General features: G+C 53.0%; 1 protein-coding gene across 10 annotated transcripts in view; it reads right to left on the bottom strand.

The window, feature by feature from the left end:
• Window positions 1–3,350: 3,350 nt before the first annotated feature.
• The window catches only part of LOC102104404 (S-adenosyl-L-methionine-dependent tRNA 4-demethylwyosine synthase TYW1), a 53,484-nt gene continuing 29,681 nt past the window's right edge, over window positions 3,351–27,153 (bottom strand). For all 10 annotated transcript variants that reach the window (XM_014255142.2, XM_014255140.2, XM_088066136.1 and 7 more), the window contains 4 exons: window positions 26,139–26,274; window positions 12,089–12,199; window positions 7,990–8,157; window positions 3,351–4,700 (listed from right to left, as the gene is read on the bottom strand). In XM_014255142.2, the coding sequence (XP_014110617.2) occupies window positions 4,479–4,700; window positions 7,990–8,157; window positions 12,089–12,199; window positions 26,139–26,274 (637 nt within the window). In that variant the 3' untranslated portion in view covers window positions 3,351–4,478. The remainder of the gene's footprint in view (window positions 4,701–7,989; window positions 8,158–12,088; window positions 12,200–26,138; window positions 26,275–27,153) is intronic.

Below are 27,153 nucleotides of genomic sequence, written 5' to 3' on the forward strand. Positions count from 1 at the left end.
CCAGGCCTGCAGGATCAGCCCCAATCCCTTCCTCAGCATTTGCAAAGCCCCACTCACTTTGGAGGGGATTTCAGATTAAGCTCTTTAAGCAACAAAGCAAGATCTCTCTTTTCAACCTCTGCTAAATCCCATAATCCTGAGGGAAGGCCTCTCCTCCCCCTGGGGAAAGAGAAGGAGATTTTTTTGCTGAGGGAGACATAATGACTTCATCCCCACATAATCAGGTGGTATTTGCTGATTAGACACAGAAAGCCTTGGGGAAAGTTGGATTTTGGATAACAACTTAAAGAACTTTAAGAAAAAAAGAGATACCCCCCCCAAAAACCACCCTAAAATCACAGGAAGAGCCAAAGGCAGAGGGGTAAAGGGTCCAGTTCTGGGGGCCTTGAGGTGCAGAGAGCAGAGTGGGTTTGCCTTCACTGCAGGAGGAACTCGGGGATTCCTGTTATGGGACAGGGAGCAAAATTCCCCCAGTCCATGGCTGGCCATGCTGGGGAGCAGGAGTTGGACATTTGGGATGGCCCAGGGCAAAGCTCAGCTCTTCCATGGAACAATCCCCAGGTATTTTGGGATGGAAGGCGCCGCTGGAGGCCTCCAGCCCAACCTCCTCTCACGGTCAGCAGTGGGGTCACACTCAAACAGCTCCATCTCCACTGCTCTGGCACCTGAAACCCAAATCCCTGAATCCCAAATCCCTGAAACCCAAATCCCTGAATCCCAAATCCCTGAATCCCAAATCCCTGAAACCCAAATCCCTGAATCCCAAATCCCTGAATCCCAAATCCCTGAATCCCAAATCCCTGAAACCCAAATCCCTGAATCCCAAATCCCTGAAACCCAAATCCCTGAATCCCAAATCCCTGAATCCCAAATCCCTGAATCCCTGAATCCCAAATCCCTGAATCCCAAATCCCTGAATCCCACCAGGCACCTGGATGTGCCCTGGAGGGGAAGGGGAAGAGGATCTGAAGCTGTTTGAGCCCAACCCCCCTGGCTGTCCCCTCCTGCCAGGGACTTGTGCAGAGCCAGAATTTCCCCCTGAGCCTCCTTTGCTCCAGGCTGAGCCCCTTCCCAGCTCCCTCAGGAATTCTCCAGCCCCTTCCCAGCTCCCTCAGGAATTCTCCAGCCCCTTCCCAGCTCCGTTCCCTGCCCTGGACACGCTCCAGCCCCTCGGGGACATTCTGGAGCTGAGGATCCCCATGGCCAGGATGCACCAAACCCATTTCACTGCAGAAGCTCCCAGCTGTGTCCCATTTCCACAGTTCCAGAGGGGTGCAGTGTCTCCCCCCCAGTCCCTGCCCAGGCAGGAATCTCCAGGTTCAGGAGATGAGGAGAATCTGACAGGAGGCTCCAGCTCCCCTCCCTCCCGGGGCTGCTCACTGAAGAGCTGATCCTCGCTGCCTTTGATGCTCTCCTGTCCCAAGCTGCAGAGTTCAGCACTGAGATGATTGAAGAGCTGAGCCCAGCCCCTGGCACAGAGAGGGAGTTTAGCAGAGCTTGATCTCCCAGATGGTGCCCCAGAGGTGAGGATTATGTTGTTATCAGCATCTCTGAAAGTCCCCGGGATGGGAACAGCAGAGACAGGGAGAGGATGGAAGATTTCACCACCTGTTTTACAAGTAATTGCTGTTTCTGAATTTTTTCAAGAGTTTATTTGGGTTTTTGGGGGGTTTTTGTCTGGTTGGTTGGTTTTGTTTTTGTAGTTTTTTTTGTTGCTGTTGTTTTTTTTCTGGAGTAATTCCTTGCAAACCTTATCATCGACTTCAGTCTGTCCTGAAGGGATGGGGATTTTTTTGGTTTAGAAATTTGTATTTGGAAGATGCTCCCAGTCACTGTGCCCAGGTGAGGCATCCACCCATCCCAGCAGCTCCAGAGGACCTTGAGCCTGTCCTGAAATGGGAGGGGAGAAGGTGGAAATTCATCCTTGAGGCAGAACCCAGCGCCAAGGAATTCCAGGATGGGTTGGGTGGGAGGGACCTCAGAGCCCCTCCAGTGCCACCCCTGCCTGCGGGGACATCTCCCACTGTCCCAGGAGCTCCAAACCCCATCCAGCCTGGCCTTGGGCACTGCCAGGGATCCAGGGACAGCCCCAGCTGCTCTGGCAATTCCATCCCAGCCCCTGCCCACCCTGCCAGGGAACAATTCCTGCCCAAAATCCCATCCAGCCCTGTCCTCTGGCACTGGGAGCCATTCCCTGTGTCCTGTCCCTCCATCCCTTGTCCCCAGTCCCTCTCCAGCTCTCCTGGAGCCCCTTTAGGCCCTGGCAGGGGCTCTGAGCTCTCCCTGGAGCCTTCTCCTCTCTCCCAGCTCTGCCAGCCTGGCTCCAGCCCTGGGAGCAGCTCCGGGGCCCCAGAACAGAAATGTCCTGGCTGGGTTGGGTCCCTCCCTCTGGCAGCTCCTGCCTCAGGTGACAAAATGAGGATGATTCCCTTCCTTCAACTCATTCCCATCTCTGCTTCCTTTCCCCTCAGGGCACAGCAGCAGCTCCAACATCATAAATGATTTAGGAGCAGAGCCAGATGAAGCCAAAGCTGATGGATGACAATGCTCTGCTTGGGGGAATGTTTTCCTGCTGGAGGTTTTTTGGAAACAAATATATTTATCCTCATTGAAAACTGAAACACAGCTCCCATCCCGGGTGACTCAGCCCCTGAGTCAGGATCCAGCGGGAGCACAGCTGGGAAGAGCCCACGGAGCAGCCAGAAGGGATCCAGGGAAGGGGGAACTGGAGCAGGCACTGCAGTCCTCAGGGCTTTAAGGGGTTAAAATGATTTTTGTCCATTCTCCCCTCAGTGGAACCTGCTGGGTCTGCAGGTTGGCTTTGGAAGCAGCAGGTCCCTGTTTATGCTGTGTGCCTTGGCTCTGGGCAAAGCCCCCTGCAGCAGAGGGGGCAGGAGGGAGGCTGGGACCCCCTGCACCCCCTGAGCCACATCAACACCTCCAGGAAACAGGCTGGGACCCCCTGCACCCCCTGAGCCACATCAACACCTCCAGGAAACAGGCTGGGACCCCCCTGCACCCCCTGAGCCACATCAACACCTCCACAAAACAGGCTGGGACCCCCTGCACCCCCTGAGCCACATCAACACCTCCAGGAAACAGGCTGGGACCCCCTGCACCCCCTGAGCCACATCAACACCTCCAGGAAACAGGCTGGAGTTACAGGGACCACCGAGTCAAACACAGGGCAGCACAAGAGGGCTGGTCCCGAGCGGTGACAGCGGATTCACGTGGCAGGGGTGGAACAGGAGGGGCTCAAAGGTTCCTCCAACCCACCCCAGGAGTCTGGGATTTTTCAAAAATACACTGGGGAGAAGCAGCCACCATCCACCACCCAGGGACCCACCCAACGCTCCCCCTTCCACCCCACATCTGTTAGGAAAGAGCTCTTGGGCAACACTGCTGCTTCTCATCTCCTTCAACCAACCTCCCACCTTCCCTGACGGACCCTGCTCAGCAGCCACACACCAGAGGCAAAACTCCTTTATTTCCCTCCTGCTTTAGAAACTCTTGGTGCAGCTGAAGAAAAGAGGCTGCTTGTAAAAAGAAATGGAACCCCTGTCCCGGGGATGCTCCATCTACAGCACTGGGCACTCCCAGCTGGACACTGGGCACTGGGCACTCCCAGCTGGACACTGGACACTGGGCACACCCAGCTGGACACTGGGCACTCCCAGCTGGACACTGGACACTGGGCACTCCCAGCTGGACACTGGACACTGGGCACTCCCAGCTGGACACTGGGCACTCCCAGCTGGACACTGGACACTGGGCACTCCCAGCTGGACACTGGGCACTCCCAGCTGGACACTGGACACTCCCAGCTGGAGCCTGACAGGGCTCTGGAGGACTGGACCTGTTGTTCAGGGCTGCTGGGAGTGGGGTAACGCTGCTCTTAAACCTCATTCCCAAAGCCATGAGGTTGGAAGGCACTTGGAGAGGTATCACAAGCTGGTATCCATAGGGCTGCTCTTACAACATTCCCAAGTTTTGGCTTCTTGGGAGTGGGGTTTTTGCAGGAAACGGTACCAGGGTTTAACTGAACAAAGTCCCTAAAATGATGCTCCCAGCAGGGATCAGGTTCTGGATCCAGGTCTGGCTGTAGCCCCTCCTGCCCCGATCCAACCTTGTGGGGCTGAAATCTCCTGGCATTTTTCCTCAGGGATGTGGAATGTTTTGCTGCCAGGCTCTCCTTGCACAGGAGTCCAAGGAACCCTCGGGCCCCACATCCCACTCCAAACATTCCCCACTGAGGAGACCCCAGCACTGCCCCCTCCCCACTGCTGCTGAACCAGCTCTGATCTGTCCCGAGATAACAACGTTATCAATATCTTCATCCAGGAAGACCTGGAAACAGGAAGGAAGGCTTAAAACCAGGCTTGACCCTCTTCTCAAACACCAGCATAATCCAGGTGGATGGATCTGGAATTGGTGTCAGCCCAAACCAGAATCCTGGGAGGCTCAGGGTGCGGCGAGCCTCAGCACCCCGAGATGTTCCCTGCCTTGTTCTTCCGCTGGAATCTCACGTGTGAGGGGTCGAATCCGCGTTCCCTGGCCCCGAAGAGGGCCCAGGGAGGAGTCCTGGCCGTGTACTCGGCCGCTGTGAAGGTCCTGGAGCCGCCGCTCCGCTCGTGCTCCCTGACCAGCTCCTGGAAACGGCCGTAGTCAATCCAGGTCCTCCACTCGCCATCCACCTGGAACTGCAGCAAAGGAACTGTGAGGGAGCACCAAACCCAGGGAGTGCTGAGAGCTCCTGGGTGGGGATGGACAGGGATCCCCAGCTGGAGCCCCTCTGCTCTGGAGCCAGCCTGGGAGAGCTGCGGGAGAGGAGAAGCTCCAGGGAGAGCTCAGAGCCCCTTGCAGAGCCTGCAGGGGCTCCAGGAGAGCTGGAGAGGGACTGGGGACAAGGGATGGAGGGACAGGACACAGGGAATGGCTGCCAGTGCCAGAGGGCAGGGCTGGATGGGATTTTGGGCAGGAATTGTTCCCTGGCAGGGTGGGCAGGAGCTGTGGCTGCCCCTGGATCCCTGGCAGTGCCCAAGGCCAGGCTGGACAGGGTTTGGAGCACCTGGGACAGGGGAAGGTGTCCCTGCCATGGCAGGGGTGGGATGGGATGGCATTTAAGGTCCCTTCCGAGCCATGCCAGGATCCTGTGGTATCTCCATGAGGGATGCACTGCTGGATGCTCACCTGGAGCCTTCCAAGTACCAGATCCTCCCCCAGTTCAGCCCCACTTTCCAGGAGTGAGGCTTCTAAAATGCTTCCCAAAGCCTTCCCAGGCCTCCTGCCCTTGGCAGCGATCACTTCCATGGGAAAGCCCTCGGTGTGGGAGCTGGGGGAGGCCTGCAGGACAGCTGTGGATCTGGGGCCATGTCCAGGTGCCCCTCCAGGAGGGACCAAGGTCATCCCAACCCCGAGCTGTGACTGTGACTCCAGGGCAGCCCAGCCTGGGACAATGGCCCAGGAGAAGCACCAGAGGCACGTGCCAAGGGCTTGGGATGGATTTGGGTGACAGGGACAGGGGCAGGAGGGCTGGGTTTGGGAATGGGGGAGATGAAGAGGTTTAATGACACAAATCCTCTTTCCATGTGAAGAATGGCTCACTTTGACAAGCTGGAGCTGAATTTGTCTCCCAGACCTGCTCTGCTCATTTAGCCCCAGCCTTGGCTGAAGCCTCAATTAGGATTTATCTCAGTTAAGAGCTTATTACGCATTTCATCCAAAAAAAGAGGGAAAACAGACCGGCTCCTTGGTTTTTGTGGATTTCTTTCCCCCCAAACTTGATGGCTGTGCATTTCAAATGGCACTTGACTTTGTGCCCAAGAGCTAAAAGCTTTTTTGGTTGGGAAAACTGCTGACAGCCTGAAACTCTGCAATCAGCCATGGCTGATGCTCCTCCATCCCTGCCCGTGGAATTACAGCGCGTCCCTGGAGCCAGGAGGGGACACTGCAGAGTCACAGCACTGGCAACCTGTCCTGGCATAAATCACGGTGCCCAAGGCTCATTTTTCTTGTGCTGAGGTGGGGATGTGTGTGAGGCCCTGAAGGCCCCCAAGTGCCCCAGTTCCCACCTCAGTGCCACCACGTCACCTCCAGAGAGAGAAAATAACACCAGACATAAAACCTGCAGCTTGCTCTCCTTAAAATCCCTTTTCTCCCTAAATCCCTGCCCTTAAGAGACTTCAGAGCTCGAGTCCTGAACTGTCACTCATCACAAGCAGGTGCCAATCAGCGAGTCCCATCCATCTCAGCAGGATGAATTATTCCTGACATTCCCAGACTCTTTCCTACAGGCTGGCATTCAATGGCAGCATTAAATTTATCAGGAGCATTGTTTGAACACCTCCAAACTCACACCTAGGAAAACACAGTGAAATAAATCACATTTCTTAATGAATTTTATTACACTCTTCCTGCCACTCCCTAATTTTTCAAAGACCCCTTTGATTTTGCAATTACTCACTCCGGTTTGATCAATCCCGGAGCACAGGTTTTCCTGCAAATAATAGGCACTGACAGATTTTATTCTTCACTAGAGCCTGAAACTCAAAAATTAAACCCTAATGGAAATAAATTTATTTTTTATTAGCTATTTTAGCACGGAGGACAGATTGTTTCACACAGACACCCTCTGCTAATGGCTCTGGAAGGAGAAGCAGCTGTTGAATTCCTCCTGGGCAGGTACCAATTTATTCTCCTCGCTAATGGTGTTGCTTAAATTCTGTCTCAAGAAGATTTCTGCAATCTGTTTGTTTGCTTTCCTGGACCTTACAATGCAAAAGGAGATTTTACTTTCTCAGGAACAGTTGCCAGTGGCAACAGCCAGGAGTGAGACTGTAAATAAAGCCAATTTAAGGTGAGATCAAACACAACCAGTGCCAGGTGTCCTGGTTTTCTCTGCTCCTTCCCAGCTGCTCCCCCTGCAGATTCCAAGGTAGGTTTAGATTGGATATTCAGGAGAAATTCCTCCCTGGCAGGGTGGGCAGTGCCTGGCACAGGTGCCCAGAGCAGCTGGGGCTGCCCCTGGATCCCTGGCAGTGCCCCAGGCCAGGCTGGATGGGGTTTGGAGCTCCTGGGACAGTGGGAGTGTCCCTGCCATGGAGCAGGATGGGCTTAAAGGCCCTTCCAACCCAAAGCATTCCAGGAATCTACAATTTCATCAGGTGCCCAGAGGGCACATTATTATCTTTTTCTGCAGTCCTTTTATTATTCCTTTCTGAAGCTCAGAAAGCAAATATGTACTCATTAATTTTAATTTCCTGCATCCTTTAAAATTATTTTTTTTTATTGCATTTCACTTGTATTTAATTTCATTTCCCTTCCAGTACTTGAAGGGAAGATGGTGACAAACCTTTCCAGCAGGACCTGTTGCAAGGGCTGATGGATTTAAACAGCAGCAGGGTTGGTTTAGATTGGATATGAGTTGTATTTTTAACTGTGAGGGAGGTGAGGCCCTGGCAGAGGTTGCTCAGAGAAGCTGTCATGGTAAGAATGACCCCGAGGGGCTGGAGCATGTCCAGGGCAGGGAACAGAGCTGGGAAGGGGCTGGAGCCCCAGGAGAGGCTGAGGGAGCTGGGAAGGGGCTCAGCCTGGAGAAAAGGAGGCTCAGGGGGAAATTCTGGCTCTGCACAAGTCCCTGGCAGGAGGGGACAGCCGGGGGGGTCGGGCTGTGCTGCCAGGGAACAGGGACAGGAGGAGAGGGAACGGCCTCAGGCTGGGCCAGGGGAGGCTCAGGGGGGATTTTGGGGAAATTCCTTCCTGGAAAGGGCTGTCCAGCCCTAGCACAGCTGCCCAGGGCAGGGGTGGAGTCCCCAGCCACCCCCTGGAGAGGTTTAACACAGGTGTGCTTGTGGCACTTGGGGACATGGGGCAGTGGTGGCCTTGGCAGTGCTGGGCTGGATACAGAGAGCCCCGAGGGCTTTTCCAGCCTGCCCAATTCCAATTCCAGCTGACTGGAGAAGGCTGCTGCAGGCAGGGCAGGATGCTCACCTTGCAGTGTGCCAGCAGCAGGCAGTTGGAGTGCTCGTGCTCGCAGGCGATGCCGTACTCCGGGAGCAGCCGCGCCAGCTCCCGCACGAAGCTCAGCACCTCCCCGTGCCACGGCACGTTGGCCATGCTCAGGCTGCTGGCAGGGCTCTCCCCGCAGTAGGTGACACCCTGGGGACACAGGGAAACGGGACAGTCAGCTCAGGCCTCCCCACCCCACCACCGCAAACCCTGCCCCTCACACCGGACCCCGCGGCGAGGCCACAATCCAGAGATGGCATCAAACATGGGTCCCTCCTGCAGTGACACCTCCCCAGGGCTCTGTGCCAGGTGTCCCCAGCTGTGACACAGGCTGCACCTAATCCTGGAAAGCTGCTTTGACAGGAGACACAGGGGGGATGCTCCTGAGTGACCAGGGACCTTGGAGAAGGCCACTGGGGCAGGAAAGGTGACAAGTCTGGAAGAGTCTCATGGACAACCAGTGCCACGTCAGTGGGATGGAGATCCTGCCCATGTGCCACGGAGAACGAGCTCTGGACCTCCTCCTCCTCCTCCCAAGCCCAGTTATTTCTGCCCTGTGCTCCAGAATCTGTTCCCAAATGCAGCAGGTCCCTGGCTGGGCCGGACCCACCATGGAGGTGAGCAGGAGCAGCCCTGGGCACAGAGCTCAGCCCCTCCCTGCTGGGACCACGCAGGAGCACTGGGGCTTTGGGAATCAGCTGTTGGGTCGTGTTCTGGAGGCACCCCAGAACTGACATCACTCAAGGACAGCTCCCCTGCAGATCCCAGGGTGTTCAGGGAAATGGGGCTCCTGCTCCAGCTCCCATCCCACCCCCACACAGCAGAACAGAGAGCCCGGAGCAGGACACGTGTCCCTCTGTCCCCACAGAGCCAAGGCTCCTCTGCCTGCTTCCAGCCCCTCTGCTCTTGGGCTGAGCTCTTTTATTCCAGTCATAAAATCCCATCAAGCAGCAGCCTTTACAACACAGTTTTATGGATGGCTGTGTCTGGCCTGCTCGTGGTTTATCCCCTGGGAAGAACATTGTGACCTCCTTTAGATGGGATTTGCATCCAGGTCCATGTGTGGCATGGCCATGGCACCCGCTCCCAGCTGCCACCACGCTCCAAATCCTGATCCACCTGCATCTCCCTGCACATGGAATGTGCAGACACATCTTTGCCAACACCTTCCAGCAGAGCACAGTGCACACACAGCGCCTCAGGAGGAACAGCCTGCTGCTAATGGGGAACAGCACAAGTTTTGGAAGCAATTCCTTTCTCACCCATAAATTTATGAGGGACTCTCCCCATTAATCTGCCCAGGCCCCATAACTCAGAGGCAGCCTGGGGGAAGACTGGCAGGGCACAAGCCAGGGAGTGCTCACCAGAGATGAACATTCAGGCTTCTCTAGCCCAGCTCTGTAAGTCTGAAGCCAAAGTTTAACCGTGTTCGTTCTCTATTAGTCAGTGTTATATCAGAGCAGGCAGCTACGCAAATCAGGGGTTTGGAGACACACAGCAATATTCTCCCCACACTCATTATCCAGATTATGATTTGAGCAGCATGAAAAATGTATGAGTACAGAGGGGGAAAATTCTTCAGAAGCTCCAACATGATTCATGGTCTCAGTAAACTACAAAGATATCGTTTACAAGGAAAGAAAGCACAGAGGCAAATGGAATAAGTGAGTGCTTGGCTGGCTGATTAATTCCCAGCACAAATCAATGGGAATCAGCTTCCAGCACACCAAAGGAAAGCAGCTTTCAACTTCCCCAACTTCTTCAAACTGGAGTTAATTAACAGCTGATAGCACTTAAAACCCATGCGGAGCTGATGAGGGCGGTCACGTTCTGCTTTGCAGTAATACATGAAGACAGTTATTAAGACATCAAGAATTAAAAAGGAAAGGATCCCATTGTTCACCCAGAGCTCTCTCCCCAACCTCCCTTCGGCAGGAACAGCAACGATGCTGCCTCTTAATTACCTGCTTAATAAGGGTGCTTTGAGCAGCCTAATCCACAGAGCTCTGGCCAAGTACCTTGAAATGCAGAAGCCTTTGAAAAGCATCCCAGCTCCTCCAGGTTCTGCCAGGATGAATCCAGAGCAACTGTGCTGGGCATGCTCTGGATTTCAGAGAATTATGGAATCATGGAACAGGTTGGAAAGGACCTCAAAGCCCATCCAGTGCCACCCCTGCCATGGCAGGGACACCTTCCCCTGTCCCAGGTGCTCCCAATGTCCAGCCTGGCCTTGGGCACTGCCAGGGATCCAGGGGCAGCCACAGCTGCTCTGGGCAACCTGTGCCAGGGCCTGCCCACCCTGCCAGGAACAATTCCTGCCCAAAATCCCATCCAGCCCTGTCCTCTGGCACTGGGAGCCATTCCCTGGCTCCTGTCACTCCAGGCTCCTGTCCAAAGTCTCTCCCCATCTTTCCTGCAGGCTCCCTTCAAGTCCTGAAAGGTCACACTGAGCTCACCCCAAAGCTTCTCCTCCCCAGGTGAGCATTGCCAGCTCTCCCAGCAGAGCTGCTCCATCCCTCTGATCCCCCTGTGCCTCCTCTGGGCTCCTCCAGCAGCTCCAGGTGCTGTCCCAGGGCTGGGCCCAGGGCTGACTTTCGGCTGCAATGGAGCTGAGTGAGCACAACTGGATTAACCAGAGCCCTGTTCCAGGGTGGTTGCTGGTGCTGTGGGAAGCAAGGGAAGCACATTCCTGCCCCCAGGACCTGGCTCCTGCCCCAGGATGCAGACAGCCAGCAATCCTTTCAGTCCCCAGGGCTCTGAAGGAAACAACTACAGCTGACAGTGCTTTGTTTCTCCACTCACACTCCAGACTTCCCAATTTAATTACTGAATAAAACAATTCTCTTCACTCCAAGCACACAAATTATAAATTTAATTGAGGCTCGTGCGAATTAACAGAGAACAAAGTGTGGGCCAAGCTGCTGAGTGGCAGAGACACTGTTTAAAATCTGGGGCAGCCATGACCCCAGACAAATATAAAAAGCCTCAATGCCACGTTGATTGCCGTCTCTGCAGTGAAAACGCGCTGGAGCCGAGCAGCAGCGCTCCCCAAATGACAGCCACAGGGCCTCACACACGCCTGCTCCTGCTGCAGTGGATTCAGCCAGGATTCAGCTCCTTGGCTGCTCTCAATCATCACTTTTGAGCTGGTTTAACAAAGGCCATCAGTCCTTTGTGTCACTTGGGTCTGCAGGGAGGCTGGAGATGGTTGGTGGTGCAGCACAGCCCCAGCATCTCCCAGCAGCTCTCCAGACACCCACAGCTGAGGGCCAAGAGGTGCTGCACTGCCTGGAAATCTGCAGGGATTCCCTGCACGTGGAAGCAACTCCTCCTGGGAAAGCTGAACTCAAAACACATGACCCAGCCTTTGATCCCAGCTCCCTCAGCTGCTCCTGGGGCTCCAACCCCTTCCCTGCCCTGGACACAAAAATACTGCACATCAAACAAACCTGTGCTTTTAGGAACACAAAGAGGGCACCACGGCAAGAAATGGAGTTCTGGAATGTTCCAGACCTTAAATACAACCATCAGCTCTTACAAATGTGACAGTGACACGCTGGCATTAGAACAGATTAAGGCAATAAATCTATTTGATGCATTTTTAATGACTGAGTCTCCCTTTACTATTGGCTTAAGTGGGAGAATGGGGTCCCACAGAGTTACAGCACTGTGAGGCACTCATGGAAATAAGAACAAGGATTAAGCCCTGCAAAAATCTAAATCTCTCTCCATTCACCCCGTGAGCCTCTCTGGAGCAACACTGGATTAGCTCCCTTCGTCTGAAATGGACGTTCTTTATCCCAGGTCTTCAAGCAGAAAATCCCCAAGCTCAGCCCCATTGTCGGGCAGAGCTCTGCAGAATCTCCTCATCACTCTTTGTTGGTTGGCTTCGAGCACCACCTGCTCCTTGGCTTTTTACCAATCATTATTCAGTAATATTAAAAGCAAAGGAGAAGTTTCTTGTGCATCACTTTGGAAGAATTTTACTTACTCAGAAAGTTTAGACATAAGGCAGGGGAAAATGGGGACAAAACAATGGAAAACACTGCTGGAAAAACGGAAACAGCTCCATGCAGCTCACCTTGACCTCAACGAAGTCTGGTTTCCCGAGGGATATCAGGTCAGCATAAGCTTTCAGCTCATCCACATTCCAACCTTTCACCAGGGTCAGCCTATACACAGTGCGTTGTTGCTGGAACAAAGGACAAATCCCATTAACATCCCATTCTGAGCCAGGAACAAAGGAAAAAATCCCACTGACATCCATTCTGAGCCAGGGAAGATGTTCCAGCCTTGCACACAGATTCAAACAGGAAAAAGAAATCAAATCATTCTTTTATTCCAAGAACTCAGAGATCGAACCAAGCCAGACCCAAAGCAGCTCCTTCAGGAAATCTGCCCTGCAGCACCTGGGCTGAGCCACCTCATGCCACACAAATCCTCCCTCTGCCAGACCTCGCATCCCAGGCACTTTGGGCAGTTTAACTTAATGGCAAAAAAAGCAGGAAATGTCTCTCTGTTGGATTTGCTTCCCCAGGCATGAAACCTCCCCATCAATTCCAGGTGTTTTAGTGCCTCCAGGTCCAGCCCTGGGGACTCTCACAGAAACATGGAATGATTTATGTTAGAAAAGCCCTCAAAATATAAAGTCCAGCCTTGAGCCAGCACTGCCAAGGCCACCCCTGAGCCATGTCCCCAAGTGCCACATCCAGAGGGCTGTGAATCCCCTCCAGCACCTCCCTGCACAGCCTGTTCCTGCATTTGACAACCTTTCCTTGAGAAATTTTCCCCAAAATCCCCCCTGAGCCTCCCCTGGCCCAGCCTGAGGCCGTTCCCTCTCCTCCTGTCCCTGTTCCCTGGCAGCACAGCCCGACCCCCCTGGCTGTCCCCTCCTGCCAGGGACTTGTGGAGAAGATTCCCAGATCCAACTTCCTCCTGGGAAGGTGGCAGCCAGCACTCCCAGAACTTCTCTGCTTGGAGTTATTCTTGTTTGTCCTCTAAGGGCTGCTCTCCAAAGGAGTCACCAGTGACAAAAGGCCTCTCAACACAAGCACTTGGCCCTGGAACAAATCCACTCCTCACATCCGCTTGTTTCCATCCTTCCCCTCCCCTTCATCTTCTACTGATGTTTTATTTCACTTATTTTTGGAATTTATTTTTATTTATAGAGCAATTTTCCGGCAAATCTGCAGTTTGGATTAACTCCTTTGCTGTCCCTGCACACTGTGGACTGGAAAATGTAAACGCTGAGCCCAGCGTGGGCAGCAGGAAAGGGATTGGGATTGTGCCCCTGTGCTCAGGTGAGACCCCACCTGCAGAGCTGCCCCAGCCCTGGGACAGCACCTGGAGCTGCTGGAGGAGCCCAGAGGAGGCACAGGGGGATCAGAGGGATGGAGCAGCTCTGCTGGGAGAGCTGGCAATGCTCACCTTAGTCCTTCAGAGGCTCTGACTGCCACCCCAGTGAATTCTGCCCTCCATATAAAAATCAAGGTATCACCCACCTACCACCCCATTTCTGTGTGCTCCACAGGGGGAAAAGTTCTGCACCAATTTGTTATGGAAACCTCCCAGGTTATTTACTGTGAAATAACAAGAGGAGAAACAAATGAACACCAGGAGCACCTTCTTCTAAATATGGCAAGAACTAAACCAGCAGACCTCTACCCATGGCATTTAAGCAGATATTTGAAGAACAAGCAATTCTTGTGATTTGAATGGATTGGCAAAAGAAAGGTCAAGAGACAAGTAGGAAATCAACTGTTAATTACTGAAGAGAGAAGAGCAGTAGAGGAGCTAATACAGAAAAATGAACATGCTGTTTGCACATAACAGGGGAAGAAGAAAGCAGAGGGAAAAGATCTAAGGAGGAAAGTCTGCAGTGCACACACCCCATCAGTCCTGTGCAATGATCAGACACCAATTAATGAGAACTGGCTCCCCACAGGGCAGCTCCCAGTGGGGAACAAGTGCAGCAGCTTCAGGGCACCAGTAAATACCAGTCTGTATTCAACATAACCGGTCCCATTTCACAGCAGCCCCAGCCAGGGCAGCACATCTGCCCAGGCAGGGAAGCGGGGCTTTCTCCCATTTAAATCTCATTTTACTACTCTCCACTTCACATCCCAGCTCATTTAGAAGTTTAAGGTCAAGGACTTCATAAAACTAAACGTGCTATGAGTGAATTTAAAGGGCTTCTCCCCCCGGGGCAGAACTGACAGGGGGTAACTGCAGCCTCTGTGTGTGCACACTCCAACACCTGAACATCCCAAAACCTGCGTCAACTCACCAGGGCTGGGCAGGGAAAGCAGGGAAGGAAACAAACTCTGCCAAAGGCAGACAGCAAACAGGTAGAAAAATCAGAAATTAATGTGGAGAAGCCTCTTTCCAGAGGGCAACATCTCTGCAGTGGTGTTGAGCAGAGAAACTCTGGTGGAAGGCACAGATCAAAATGAGTAATATCCCAAACCGTTATCTGGGAGCAATCCTCGCAGACTGCCAGCAGTACAAACAGCCAGCCTGTTTTATTCATGGATTATTTGTATTTGTTGTACAATAGGGCCCCAGGAGATCCTCTCATAAGCACAGCAAAACAAGAAATAAAGAGCTTAAGCTGTGAGAATTTAACGATCTAAAGCATCAGGCTATAAAAGCAGCCAGGGATGCTCCACGCTCCGTGTTTCCAGGAAAAGCAGCTGTTGCTCCGCTCCAGTCACGAGGAGAACACAGAGGAAGAGGAGTTGTTGTTGAGAACAGCCCATCAGACGGGTGTGGGGCTGCTTCATCCCTGTGTGCCCAGAGCAGCCTGGCAGCGAGGGGCAGCCCTGGCAGTCCCAGCAATGTCCCAGCTCCCGGTGCCCAGCCTGGAGCACAGGCTCTGGAGCCTGCTGCACTGTCCCTGGAGGCCATCCTCACATCCTCCTAGGCCTGACACAGGTACCAGTGGCTCCCTGCTGCCTGTGCACGCCCTGCTGCTGGCCCAGCCCCAAAGGCACAGCTCTGGCCAAGCCCAGCCCCAGCCCAGGACACCTCAACGCAGGACTCGGTGTCACTCTGACAAAGCACTCCCTTCCCACTCCAATAACCACGAGGAATTGGGGCTGCTCCTTTTTTATCATTTAATTCCCTCCTCCTCAACATTAATCTTTTCCTAGATCAAATGTAATTATTCTTCATGGAACAGCCCAGGTGTGATCCCAGGAGGAAGAGGGAAGGGGAACACATCACCTGCAAAGGGCAGGATGCTGGAGGGACAAGGGCTTGGCTGGGGCAGGGGGGCAGCTCCCTTCTCCAAGGGAGCAGGAGAAGCATCTCCCTTCCCTGGCCAGGACAGGGAATCATCTCCCTTCTCCAAGGGAGCAGGAGAAGCGTCTCCCTTCCCTGGCCAGGACAGGGAACCATCTCCCTTCTCCAAGGGAGCAGGAGAAGCGTCTCCAAGGCCCTTGGACTCACTCCTTCGTTCAGGCAGAGTAATGTCCCCCTGTTTGGAAGCAAATAGAATTACACCCAGATTTTTGTTCCAGCTGCTGGTTTAGGCTCAGGTATCCTGAACACTTACATGCATTTCTTAGGTACAGATAGAATTATTTTATTGCCATTTCTCCCAGAGACTCCTCCACAGAAATCCCTATTTTTGCAACTAATGACTCTCAACAGAAACACAGCACAGCTGGATGGAAAAAGCACTCTTTGGGGGAGGAAATGATGGTGCAAACTCCAAACAGAACCTGCCCTTTGTTTCACACAGCTTCACACCCCTTTGCCAGCACCGGATGAGGAGCAGTGACCACTTCAAAGGCAGCTCCTTTCATCGGGATTTTCTTCCTCTCTTCAAGGAAAGGCTCCACTTGGCAAACTCCCCCCATGGCACATTCTCAGAGCTCCTGAGCTGGCAGGAGCTGCTCTGGTCATGGCACAACCCAGCCCAGGAAGGGGCAGCGAGTGCAGCCCCAGAGCTGCCCCTTCCCAGCTCCTGCCCGGCTCCTGCCAGGCTCCTGAGAGAACCAGCGCTGAATAAAGACATCAAAGCAATTTTCACACTTGGAAATGACTTGTCACAGGGATTCGGATGGGAAAAAAAGCCCCTGCAGCCAAAATCTCTTCCCCACAGCCGATAAGGAGCTGCTTTATGCAGAAACCTCACCAGGGAGGAAAGATCCCAAACACAGCCCGAGGAAATCTCAGATCCCAACACCCCCCAGATTCCACAGCTTTCCAAAGCCTTCCAGTTCAGCCCAGAGACAGAGCCCCCCTAAAAGGACTGGAAACCACCCCTGCCTCTCCCAAATCCAGCTCTGCTGAGCTCCCAGGAGCTCTGCAGATCACAGAATCCTGGAACCATTTTAGCTGGGGGGATGTTAAAGTGCATCTCATTCCACTCCTGCCGTGGGCACCATCCCAAGGTGCTCCAAGCCCCGTCCAGCCTGGCCTTGGACACTTCAGGTGTGTTTAAGCACAAAAATATCTCTTTGAGTGCTCAGTTTTTCTCAGCTGAGATTTAAAAACTTCCCTCAGAACAGATGGAGTGGGAGGCACCTCTGCCCATGGCTGGGAGGTGCAAAGGGATGCTCTTTAAAATCCTTCCAACCCAACCCATTCCATCATTCTGTGAGCTGAGTGCTAATGCCAAAGGAACTGGGACATTTCTAAAAAAGAACCCCAAACTTATTAAAAAAACAAACATAAACCCCAAAGCAAACCTAATATTACTTTTCCATGCAAAAGCCATTCCTGCTCCTTGCGAGGGAACCAGGTGAAAAAACTAATTAGGGAATCAGGGAAAATACAATTACAAGGTGATGTCAACATGATGAGGACTGGTCCTGCATCTTGTCTTGAACCTGGAGCCCAAGGCAGTCCCTTTAAAGCAGTTTTTAATTCTTTCAGCTTTAATATAAATGTGTAAGAACCAAAATTGTCTCTCTGAAGTACAATTATTGTGAGGAGCCAAGCCTGATCTCCATATGAAATTCCTTGTTCTTCCAAGGCCTTGAAGATAAGATGAAAACTGTCCTGAATAATAATAAGGAAAACAGCAATGTTGGACTTTTGGTCTGCCTCAGGTTTTTTGTCATCCAACAGCACTGCCCTGTTGTCCAGCTCTGAAATCCTGCCTGGAAAGAACAAGAAAGCCCTGCAGGGAGATGAATGCATCAGCACTAATTCCCAAGCTGGAATTTTATACCAGAAAAGCCCCTCGGCCTCTGCACAGCCCTGCTGATGTGTGAAGCGCAGGAATGAGGGATCAGGACTGGAAACCAGGGAGAAAAATCCACCAAATTTCACTCCCCTCCACACTCACTCTTCCTGTACTTGCTTGTGATCTATTTTATTGCTTCACACTTCAGCAGAAATTAATCAGATTATTGAAAATTCTCTAGAAATAAAACAAAGCACAGCAACAGCTTTGTTCTGAGAGCTGGAAATGTTGTTCTGAAGTAAATCGAAACCATGACTGGGTTTTATCCATTTTCTATGGACTCAGTTTTAACACACCCTCGGAAATCAGCACCAACAACATTCCAGAGATTATTTCTTTCTCTTCCATATTTCCAGTGCAGTTTCAAGGAATCATGCAAAATTTATACCCAGGGAAAAAGAAGCCCAGTGCAAAGGGACTTAAAATAGAACAGCACGAAAACAGATCCTATCAAATCAGCAGCAAAACCCCGTTCAAGCTTGCTGTTAAACAGGCTGAGATGGTTTTTTTCCCCAGGAAAGGGTGGATGTTTAACTCCATACGGGCAGGGAAAGCACGGGCAGGATCCTGGGGGTGCTGCTGCCTGCTCTGCAGCACAGGGACAGCTCTGCCAGGAGCGGGAGCAAAACCCCACAGCAGCAGCAAAGCCCCAGCAATTCCTGCCCGAGTCGCTGTGATTTTCACAGGGCAGCAGCTGGCAGGGGATGCTGTGAAGGACCAGGACCTGTTCCATGCCCGGGTTGGAGCAGCAGCTGTGGTGGCAGCAGGGCCCTGCCAGGCCCACCTGGGGACAGGGCCCTGTCCTGCCCCAGAGCTGCTCTGCCCCACGGCAGGGGCTGTGCCATCCCTGAGCCCTGAGCATGGCAGTGCCATCCCTGAGCCCGGCAGTGCCATCCCTGAGCATGGCAGTGCCAGCCCTGAGCCCTGAGCATGGCAGTGCCAGCCCTGAGCCCTGAGCATGGCAGGGCCATCCCTGAGCATGGCAGGGCCATCCCTGAGCCCTGAGCATGGCAGTGCCAGCCCTGAGCCCTGAGCATGGCAGGGCCATCCCTGAGCATGGCAGGGCCATCCCTGAGCCCTGAGCATGGCACACAGAACAGGGCTGGGGACACAGAACAGGCTCAGGGCACACAGAACAGGCTCAGGGGACACAGAATAGGCTCAGGGGACACAGAATAGGCTCAGGGCACACAGAACAGGCTCAGGGCACACAGAACAGGCTCAGGGGACACAGAACAGGGCTGGGGGACACAGAACAGGCTCAGGGCACACAGAACAGGGCTGGGGGACACAGAACAGGCTCAGGGCACACAGAACAGGGCTGGGGGACACAGAACAGGGCTGGGGGACACAGAACAGGCTCAGGGCACACAGAACAGGCTCAGGGGACACAGAATAGGCTCAGGGCACACAGACTGGAGCTCAGGGGACACAGAACAGGCTCAGGGGACACAGAACAGGCTCAGGGCACACAGAACAGGCTCAGGGCACACAGAACAGGCTCAGGGCACACAGAACAGGGCTGGGGGACACAGAACAGGGCTGGGGGACACAGAACAGGCTCAGGGCACACAGAACAGGGCTGGGGACACAGAACAGGCTCAGGGCACACAGAACAGGCTCAGGGGACACAGAACAGGCTCAGGGCACACAGAACAGGCTCAGGGCACACAGAACAGGCTCAGGGCACACAGAACAGGCTCAGGGGACACAGACTGGAGCTCAGGGGACACAACACAGCCCAGGGCTTGGGGAAAAGCCCTCCGAGGTGGTCAGGCCCTGGCACAGCTGCCAGGGAGGTGCAGTCCCTGTCCCTGGAGGGGTTCAAAACATGAGTGGATGTGGGGACAGGGCCAGTGGTGGCCTTGGCAGTGCTGGAGGAGTGGCTCGGGCTTCTCCAGCCTCAAGTGATCGTGTGACAAGAAGTTTGCCTCTAACAACACGACAGTGCCTTAACACATCAAGAGAGCCTGAGAGTGGCATTTGCACAGGCAGAGAGGAAATGGGGGAGAAAAGCAGCTCCAAATGAGCAGCTCAAACCCAGCCCCACTTCAGGCAAAGGCTGGGGCTGAGGCAGGAGCTGAATGCTCCCAGAGTGACTCCGGATCCAGGGCTGGAGCCCAGCCTGCCCCACGGCACCACCAGCTGCTCAGGAGCTTTAAGCCATCCCAGTTATTTATATACCAGCCAAAGACTTGGATGCTTCCTCACAGAGCTCTGTAGCCGGAAATCTCAGCCAGGAAAACAACTTCCCACTGAGATTTCCCAGGGGCCTGAAAGAATATTCCTCAAAATCGCTGTGTTTTGCTCAGCAATAGGGGATACAGGAAAGGAGAATAAACTGCATTTTAAATAACCCTGTAATAGCGAAGGATTGAGGGAGTAACTACAGGATCAGCCAGACCTGGCTGTGGTGACCCATCTGTGGCCTCCCATCACCTGAAGGGTTCCACAGGAAGGATGGGGAGGGACTTTGGAGAAGGGCCTGGAGTGCCAGGACAGGGGGAATGGCTCCCCACTGCCAGAGGACAGGCTGAGATGGGATATTGGGAAGGAATTGTTCCTGTGAGGGTGGCACAGCCAGGAGCTCAGCCACAGCCTGGGAAGGGGTGACTGTATTTATGGGAATAGTGACACTAGTTATCCTGGGAAGTAACAAACCAGCAGTGCAACTTCCAGCGATGAAAGCAGAGATTAAGCTGCCATAAAAACATAATTACCTCGTTAAAAAACGCTCTTGCAGGCTGTGAAGCAAATGATTTATATTTTTCTTCTGGGTTTTGTCCAAATAATCTAAAAATAGATCTGAAAGCCCCACCAGGACTGCTGAAAATCCTGCCCAGTTCACTTCACAAGGAGCAGTGTAAACAAGGAGTCTGACATAAATTTCTCTTATTGATTAAGCAATCCTTGCAAACCCAGTGCTCTTCTAAAGCCTTAATTCAAGAGTTGGGCTCTAAAAGAAGAACAATTATGAGTTTTGAACACTTTAAGTGCCCATTCTGGTAAATAGGTGAGCTTGAGCTGGGGCTGAGAGAACTCCCTGCAGATGCCGGAGCAGAGCAGGGGAATGATAACAATCCCAGCAAGGATTTACTCCAATCCTGAGTGTCTGGATTCACAGTGCAAGGTGTGCTTCACCTGTGGACCCTGCCCAGGGGATACCTGAAATTCCAACACCCCAAATGATATCATTCTTTAGACACCCAGTGTCCATGGAATGCCTTCAGATCCTGCTGCTTCCACAGCAAGCTGGACTCAAGGGAGCCCAGAGGGAGATCAGATCCCCAGGACTGTTAAGCAAATTCCAACCCTGAGCTAGAAGGACATAAAAGCAATGATGCAAACACACACACACACACTTGTAAACAGTTGTTTTCTATTATTTGTACTTATTATGGATCATCAACTCTCCAGTTCCAGGGCTCATCACTCCCTCACCCCCTGAGCCATTCCCTGAGCTCTGCTGCCACATTCCTGCTGCAGGATCCTGCCCTGAAGGTCCAAACAAACTAAAGCAGGTCCAGTCCCCTTGGAGCCAAGCACAGGGGTCTCACCCTGGGGCAGGAGAACCTCCCAAGGTTCTCCTGGGGAGATCAGACTCATCAGACACATGGCACTGAAGAGCCCTGGGCACCCTGTCCATGTGTCCGTGTGTCCACATGTCCGTGTGCCCATGTGTCCATGTGTGTCCCTGTGTCCCTGTGGTGTCCCTGTGTCCGTGTGCCCATGTGTCCATGTGTGTCCCTGTGTCCCTGTGGTGTCCCTGTGTCCCTGTGTCCGTGTGCCCATGTGTCCATGTGTGTCCCTGTGTCCCTGTGTCTGTGTGTCTATATGCCCATGTGTCCCTGTGTCCATGTGGTGTCCCTGTGTCCATGTGGTGTCCCTGTGTCCATGTGGTGTCCCTGTGTCCGTGTGTCCATGTGTCCATGTGTCCCTGTGCCCGTGTGTCCCTGTGTCCCTGTGTCCGTGCAAGCCTGCATGGATGCAATGCTGGATCCAGCACTCCAGGCCTGCCATCCATGCACTCCTGCACACAGCCCATGACAAACACCTCTCAGGAAAGGGTTTCTCCCCCTCCAAAGCAATGTCTTCCTGATTCTGCATTTCCCAAACCTAGGAAATGTGACGGTGGTGGTGGAAATGTGATGGAACACCATCACCACATTCCCAGAAAATCCCTTTCCTTGCTTGCACTGCTTCCAAGTTACACACTCCCCACCCCAGATGAGCAAACACATCACTCCTGCAGATGCTTTCTCAACTTGTCTTTCCTGAAATGTCAAATGCAAAGGAATGGATTCCATGAACCCAGTAAATGCTCCTCACCTGACTCTCGTGTGAGAGCTGCTGCTGATGGGGCAGTGAGGAGAGAAATGCAGAGTTAATGAATTTACTCGAGTATGGTGCACTGCCCTGCACAGCCCCAATCTGTGCCCTCAGCCCCGTTAGCTCAGCTTTATGGGCTGAAATAAAACCTGGGCTGAAAGCAAACTGCAGCCCCAAGTTTTCCTTGTTGCCACAAGCAGAATTTTAGGGTTGTTTTTTCCTTCTGGAGAATTCCCATAAAAACACACACAGGTTCAGGCTTCCATCCATGAAAGCTGCTCTCCTTCACAACCAGAGAACGAAAATGTGACCAAATGTTCCCAAGCCACGGAGGCTGCTGGGGGAGCTGGGAGCTCCCAGAGCCAAGTCCAGGAAGGGAACAGCCCTTGGCTGGTGGTTGGGTAATAAATAACTTGGAAGGGGAACAAAGACTGGTTTGAATCAAGCTCCCTAAAAGCCAAGGCTGGCATCTCTCAGGCAGCGTCTAGAAGAGCTCAAGGCAAAGGAGAGATGCTCTTAAACAGAAGGTAAGAATTGCAAATGCTCCCTACATGTTCAGCAGCAGAAAAACTGGGCAGGCTGGAGAATGTCTGCTGGCTGAGGAGGGAAGGAGTGAGCACAGCTGGCAGGGAAGGAGGAGGAGTTATTCCCTGTTATTCCCACGTCCCAAGGCCATGGCAGGGGACAGGGGTGGCACTGGGCACCCTCTGCAGCCACAGCCAGGAGCAAACAGCCAGACCCAGGCAGGAATGAGAGGAGAGGCTTCACTTGGGATCCTGGACTGAGAGAACACAGATTCCAGCCCTACCTGTGCCTCACTGGGTGGCCAGAGAGCTCTCCCTTTCCCCAGCCTCACCCTCTGCCTCCCCAGCACTCCCAGGACAGCAGCAGCTGGAGCCACACATCCCTTTGGCTGTCGTGTGCCATGAACATTTCCCCCCTTCCTTGCCTGTAAGCAAACCAGGAGGGACTGGCACAGCCAGAGAAATGAGATTTCGCTCCCTCAGCAGCCAAGCATCTTGCTGAAACCTGGTTTGGATTGCTGTGAGAACACTGAAAGGACAGGATGCATTTCAGAGGCAATAAAACCATATTAACATCATACCTGTGTCACACTCCTCAGGCTGCATTGCCAAAGGCTTTCACCACAAGTCTCATTAGCAATCCCATTAAAACAAGAACACAGCTGGTGAGAGCGTTTACTGTGCAGAAGACTCAAATTCTTCTAAATTTATAGTGGCAAAATTGATTACTGATTCTAACATCTGTTGCAGATTTTACATTTAAATTCTCCTTAAAAAGCCCCTCAGCTCAGAAACATCATACATAGCTCCCCTCCCTCAGGAGCCACATAAATCATTTCCCTGCAAATCAAATATGTCTTTTCATAAAAACAATTGTTCCTGTCATTTGTTACATAATAATCAGCACTAAAACCTGCTGAGGATGTAACTCGATCTATTTATGCTGTTTGTAATCACACAAAGACAAGGGTAACTGGGAAGACAGGATAATGTTGGGAAAAACAAAAAGAGCTAAGTAAATAGCAGCAGATGCAAGGCTGGGAATGTTCAAATATCAAACCAGTCTGTTCATTACCCAGAAATGTAACAGGAGCTACCTGTGAGCAGTGTGAAAATTCAGACCAGGAGACAGTAATGAGAGATGTTTTTGTATCTCATGTTTTTTATCTTCCCCTGGATAAACCATTCCTAGCACCTTCCAGCAAGGAATATCCAAAGCCAGGCATTGCCAGTGTGTGATATCCTAGCACAGGCACAGGGAACCATTTCCTTTCTTGATCTTTTTTAATAAAGGAAAAAACCCAGGTGTCTGCTCCACCTCTCTCAGGGAGCCCTGACCCTGGTTCTCCAGGAAATCCTAATCCCCTTGAAGCAGAAGAAGAGTGAGGGCAAGGTTAGATGCCAGATCTGAAGCTGTGTTGTGTGTAATGTCCAAAGTCACAGTCTGAGCTCCTGGCAGTGCCACTGAGCTGCTTCCTCTGCTTTGTGACCCTCCTGGAAGGACAGGAAGGACAAGCTTCTGCTCCATCATCAGCCAGCAGTGCCACACCACCCCCTTAACCTGCAGGGCCCATTCCTGCTCCGTGCATGGCTCCAGACTGCTTGAGAGAACATTGGCACCTGGTCCCTGCAGGTCCAGCAGCTCAGCTCTGCCTGCCTCTGGCAGCACAGCAAGTCCTGCCCGGCCAGCCCGTGCACGGGACAGGATCCATCACGAGGGACTCAGGGAGCTGCAGACAGGGGAGGTGACGCCACTCCAGGGCTGGAAGATGTTCCTCAGAGCACGAGTGACAGCAGGGACCTTCAGCCCAGAGCTCAGCAAGCCCATGGACATCCACGGACCAGCAGCCACTTGTTCAAGAGCTGTTTTGCTCACCCCAAGTCAGGAGGAGCATTCCCAGCAGGTCAGGGAGGGACCCTGCCCCTGTGCCCAGCCCTGGAGGCTGCTCTGGAGTGCTGTGTCCAGCTCTGGATCCTCAGCACAGCAGGGACAGGAGCCCCTGGAGTGTGCCCAGCACAGGCTGTGAGGATGAGGAGGGCCTGGAGCATCTCCCTGTGGAGGAAAGGCTGAGGGAGCTGGGGCTGTTCAGCCTGGAGAGGAGCCCCAGCTGAGAGGGGCCTCAGCCCTGGCTGTCCCTGTGTGCAGGGAGGGCTCCCAGCAGAGCCCGGGCTCTGCTCAGGGGCCCAGCAGTGGCACCAGAGCCACGGGCAGGGACCGAGCCCAGCAATTCCCCCTGCACAGGAGGCACAACTCGTGCCCTGGGCACTGCCCAGCCCTGCCCAGGCTGCCCAGGGAGGGGCTGGAGTCTCCCTGAGCGGGGATATTCCCGAGCCCTCTGGACACGATGCGGTGCCCTGTGCTCTGGGCTGGAGCAGGGAGGTGGCACCAGTGACGCTCTGTGTCCCCGCCAGCCTGGCCCAGCCCGGGGTCCAGGAAGGTGAAAAGGCCCCTCAGAGCTGCTGCCAAGGGATGTGAACCATGAACAGGACACGTGCTGCTCTGTCCATCACCATCCTCTATCCAGCTCTTTTCCCAGTGTAGAAATCCATAAGTACTTTGTCACACTGGGTCACTGCATCCCCATTCCACTTCTCAGCAGCTTCCCCAAGAGCTCCTGCTGTCCCCACGTGTGATGCTGCCTCGTGCAGATGAGCAGGGCTGCCAGAGCAGGGTTTCACCAACTGGAACAACCATTAATTGGCTCTTGTGCTATCAGTGTTTCAAGGACCCTTCAAAGTGCAGTTGCTTGGAGGAGAAAATGCACCTGCTAGTGGAGCTGCTTCCTCCTCTCCTCTTCACCTTGACCAGGGTATTTTTAGCTGTATGGACAGACTTGCCAATACTTTCACCTTCAATTGTTTGCAAGGAAACTTCTCCCAGTAATGAACACTCAGGGTCAAGAGAGGCAGCAGGAAATAACTGGTGGGCAAAAGCAATTTCCCAAAAGGCTTTTTCAGTATTTTGTGCCCTCAGTATTTTAGCTCCCCTTCTTCCCACAGATTTCTCTGATCACAGAGAATTTAGTTTGCACTTGATTTTAATACCCTCAGAGTTTGGCCTGAGGTTTTGCACAAGAGTGCTGTACCTCCACACACAAAGCACCTGACCCTGCTGCCCACATGCCTTTGCAGCAGAAAGTGCCACTCAATTCCTCTGAGTCTCACAGATCCACTAATCTAAGTTCATTTGGCAGAGAATGGTCCAACACTGTCATCTGAGAAGGCAGGAAAACTCATTATTCCAACAAAAGCTCATTATTCAAAGCAACAGTCTCTCTTGGCTGTTCATCCCAGCAGGTAAGGTGGCAGCGTCTGCCAGATCAGTAAACACAGCCCTGGCTTCCATCAGAGCCCAGGAGCAGGAACAAGAGAGGCAGACATGCCTGTGAGGCACTGTTCTTATCCATTCCTGTGCTGCTTCATTAATTACTCCAGAAGTCACCAGTCACACAGAGCCTGAGCTGACACCAGCCCAGGGCCCCAGGGCACTGCTCAGCTGAGTCCAACACACCCAGGGCACAGCCCCCCTGCTGCTGTGCTCAGATCCCCTGGGCTGGGTCAGTCCTCCAGAAAAAAGCAGATTTCTCTGCGACAGGAGAGTGACAGGGCTACCAAACTCCAGCACACACATTTCAATGTCCTTTATGTACTGCCATTTCAAGGGAGCCTCTGAGAACCAGAGACAAGGAACACGGGATTTACAATTTCCCTGAATTTCCAGCTTTCCTTCATAGTGTAACCCCCTTGTTAGGAAATCTATTGTTTGATAATCTCTTCATCCCTCACGGCACCTTCTATTCACAGCATTTACTGCCCCGTTTGACACACACATTCTGCTCTGGAAAACCACCCAAACCTGCTGCACTTCACACACCTGACAGCCCCAACCATGGAAATGTATTCCCAACACACCAGGACCCGCTCCATGGTCCCTCTTAAAGCCTCTCAAGTCTTCCACTTCTGCAGAAAGTAGAAGCAGGTAAGGTGAGATGGAAGAAAAAAGGTGTGGTGAGTCAGCAAAGTATAGAAGGAAGGAAAAAAACATTTAAAAGCCATTTAAAAGTCCATTCTTAAGTGGGTACCTTTTCAGCCAAGGCCTTTAAGCTGTCTAGAAACCTCTGCCAGAAGTCCTTGAAGAGGGGTCTGTCAATCCTCCTCAGGCTCTCCTTGGTGCTGGCATCCACACTGACATAGAGCTGGGTCACAGGCTCCAGCCTCCTGCAAAGGGAAAAGGGAACTGCTGCTGTCACAAAGCTGCTGCTGGAGTTTGTGTTCTCCTACAAAAGCAGGAACAGGAACTGGACACTATTTCCAGGGAAAGTTCATCTCTTGGGGATTGGGCACAGCTGGGACTGGATGATCCTGGAGGGATTTCCCAACCTCAGGGATTCTGTGATTAAATTCAGCCAGTTCCTACTGCTGGACATGCTGAACTCCCCTGGCCTGCAGCAGGACCAACAATGACATTTTTGAAGGGATCTCAGAGCTGTTTAGAAAATAAACCCACACACAAACCACCACCGTGTTTTCCTTCTGCTGCCAAGGCTCTTATTCCACAGGAATGCTGGACAGAGCCCTTCTGGTCACAAGAGCTGGTCCCAGCAGCTGGGAGGCCAACACTGGGAACTCCTGAAGGGACTAAACCCCCTGTGCTGTGGGATGAGCCTCGCTGGAGTCTGATCCCTCCCATAAATGCCAAAGGAAGAAAGGAGAAGCAGCAACAACACAGTCCATCAGCAAAAGGATCAAAGGGATTGAGAAGAGCCTAGAAAGGAGCTCCCTCAGAATCCCAGGATCCCTGAGGCTGGAAAAGCCCAACCTGTGTCTGATCCCCACCTTGTCACCAGCCCAGGGCACCAAGTGCCACCTCCAGGGACGGGGACGCCCCTCCAGGATGGAGACAAACCCTTCCCACTGGCAGAAGTGACAAAGGCAGGGAATGTGACACAGCCACCCTCTGTGGCATCTCCCACCCCGGGGGCTGCAGCATCCACAAGCACATCCCAATGTACCACAGAGCTCTCAGCATTTGGGGGCAGCATTTTGGGAGTGCTTTGTGTGTTTGTAATGAGCAGGCACCAGTCCCAGCTTCATTTC

This window comes from Pseudopodoces humilis, chromosome 23 (genome assembly GCF_049639895.1).
Source record: "Pseudopodoces humilis isolate 2021_Gansu_Grassland_sample_001 chromosome 23, ASM4963989v1, whole genome shotgun sequence".
NCBI classification, from domain to species: Eukaryota; Metazoa; Chordata; class Aves; order Passeriformes; family Paridae; genus Pseudopodoces; species Pseudopodoces humilis.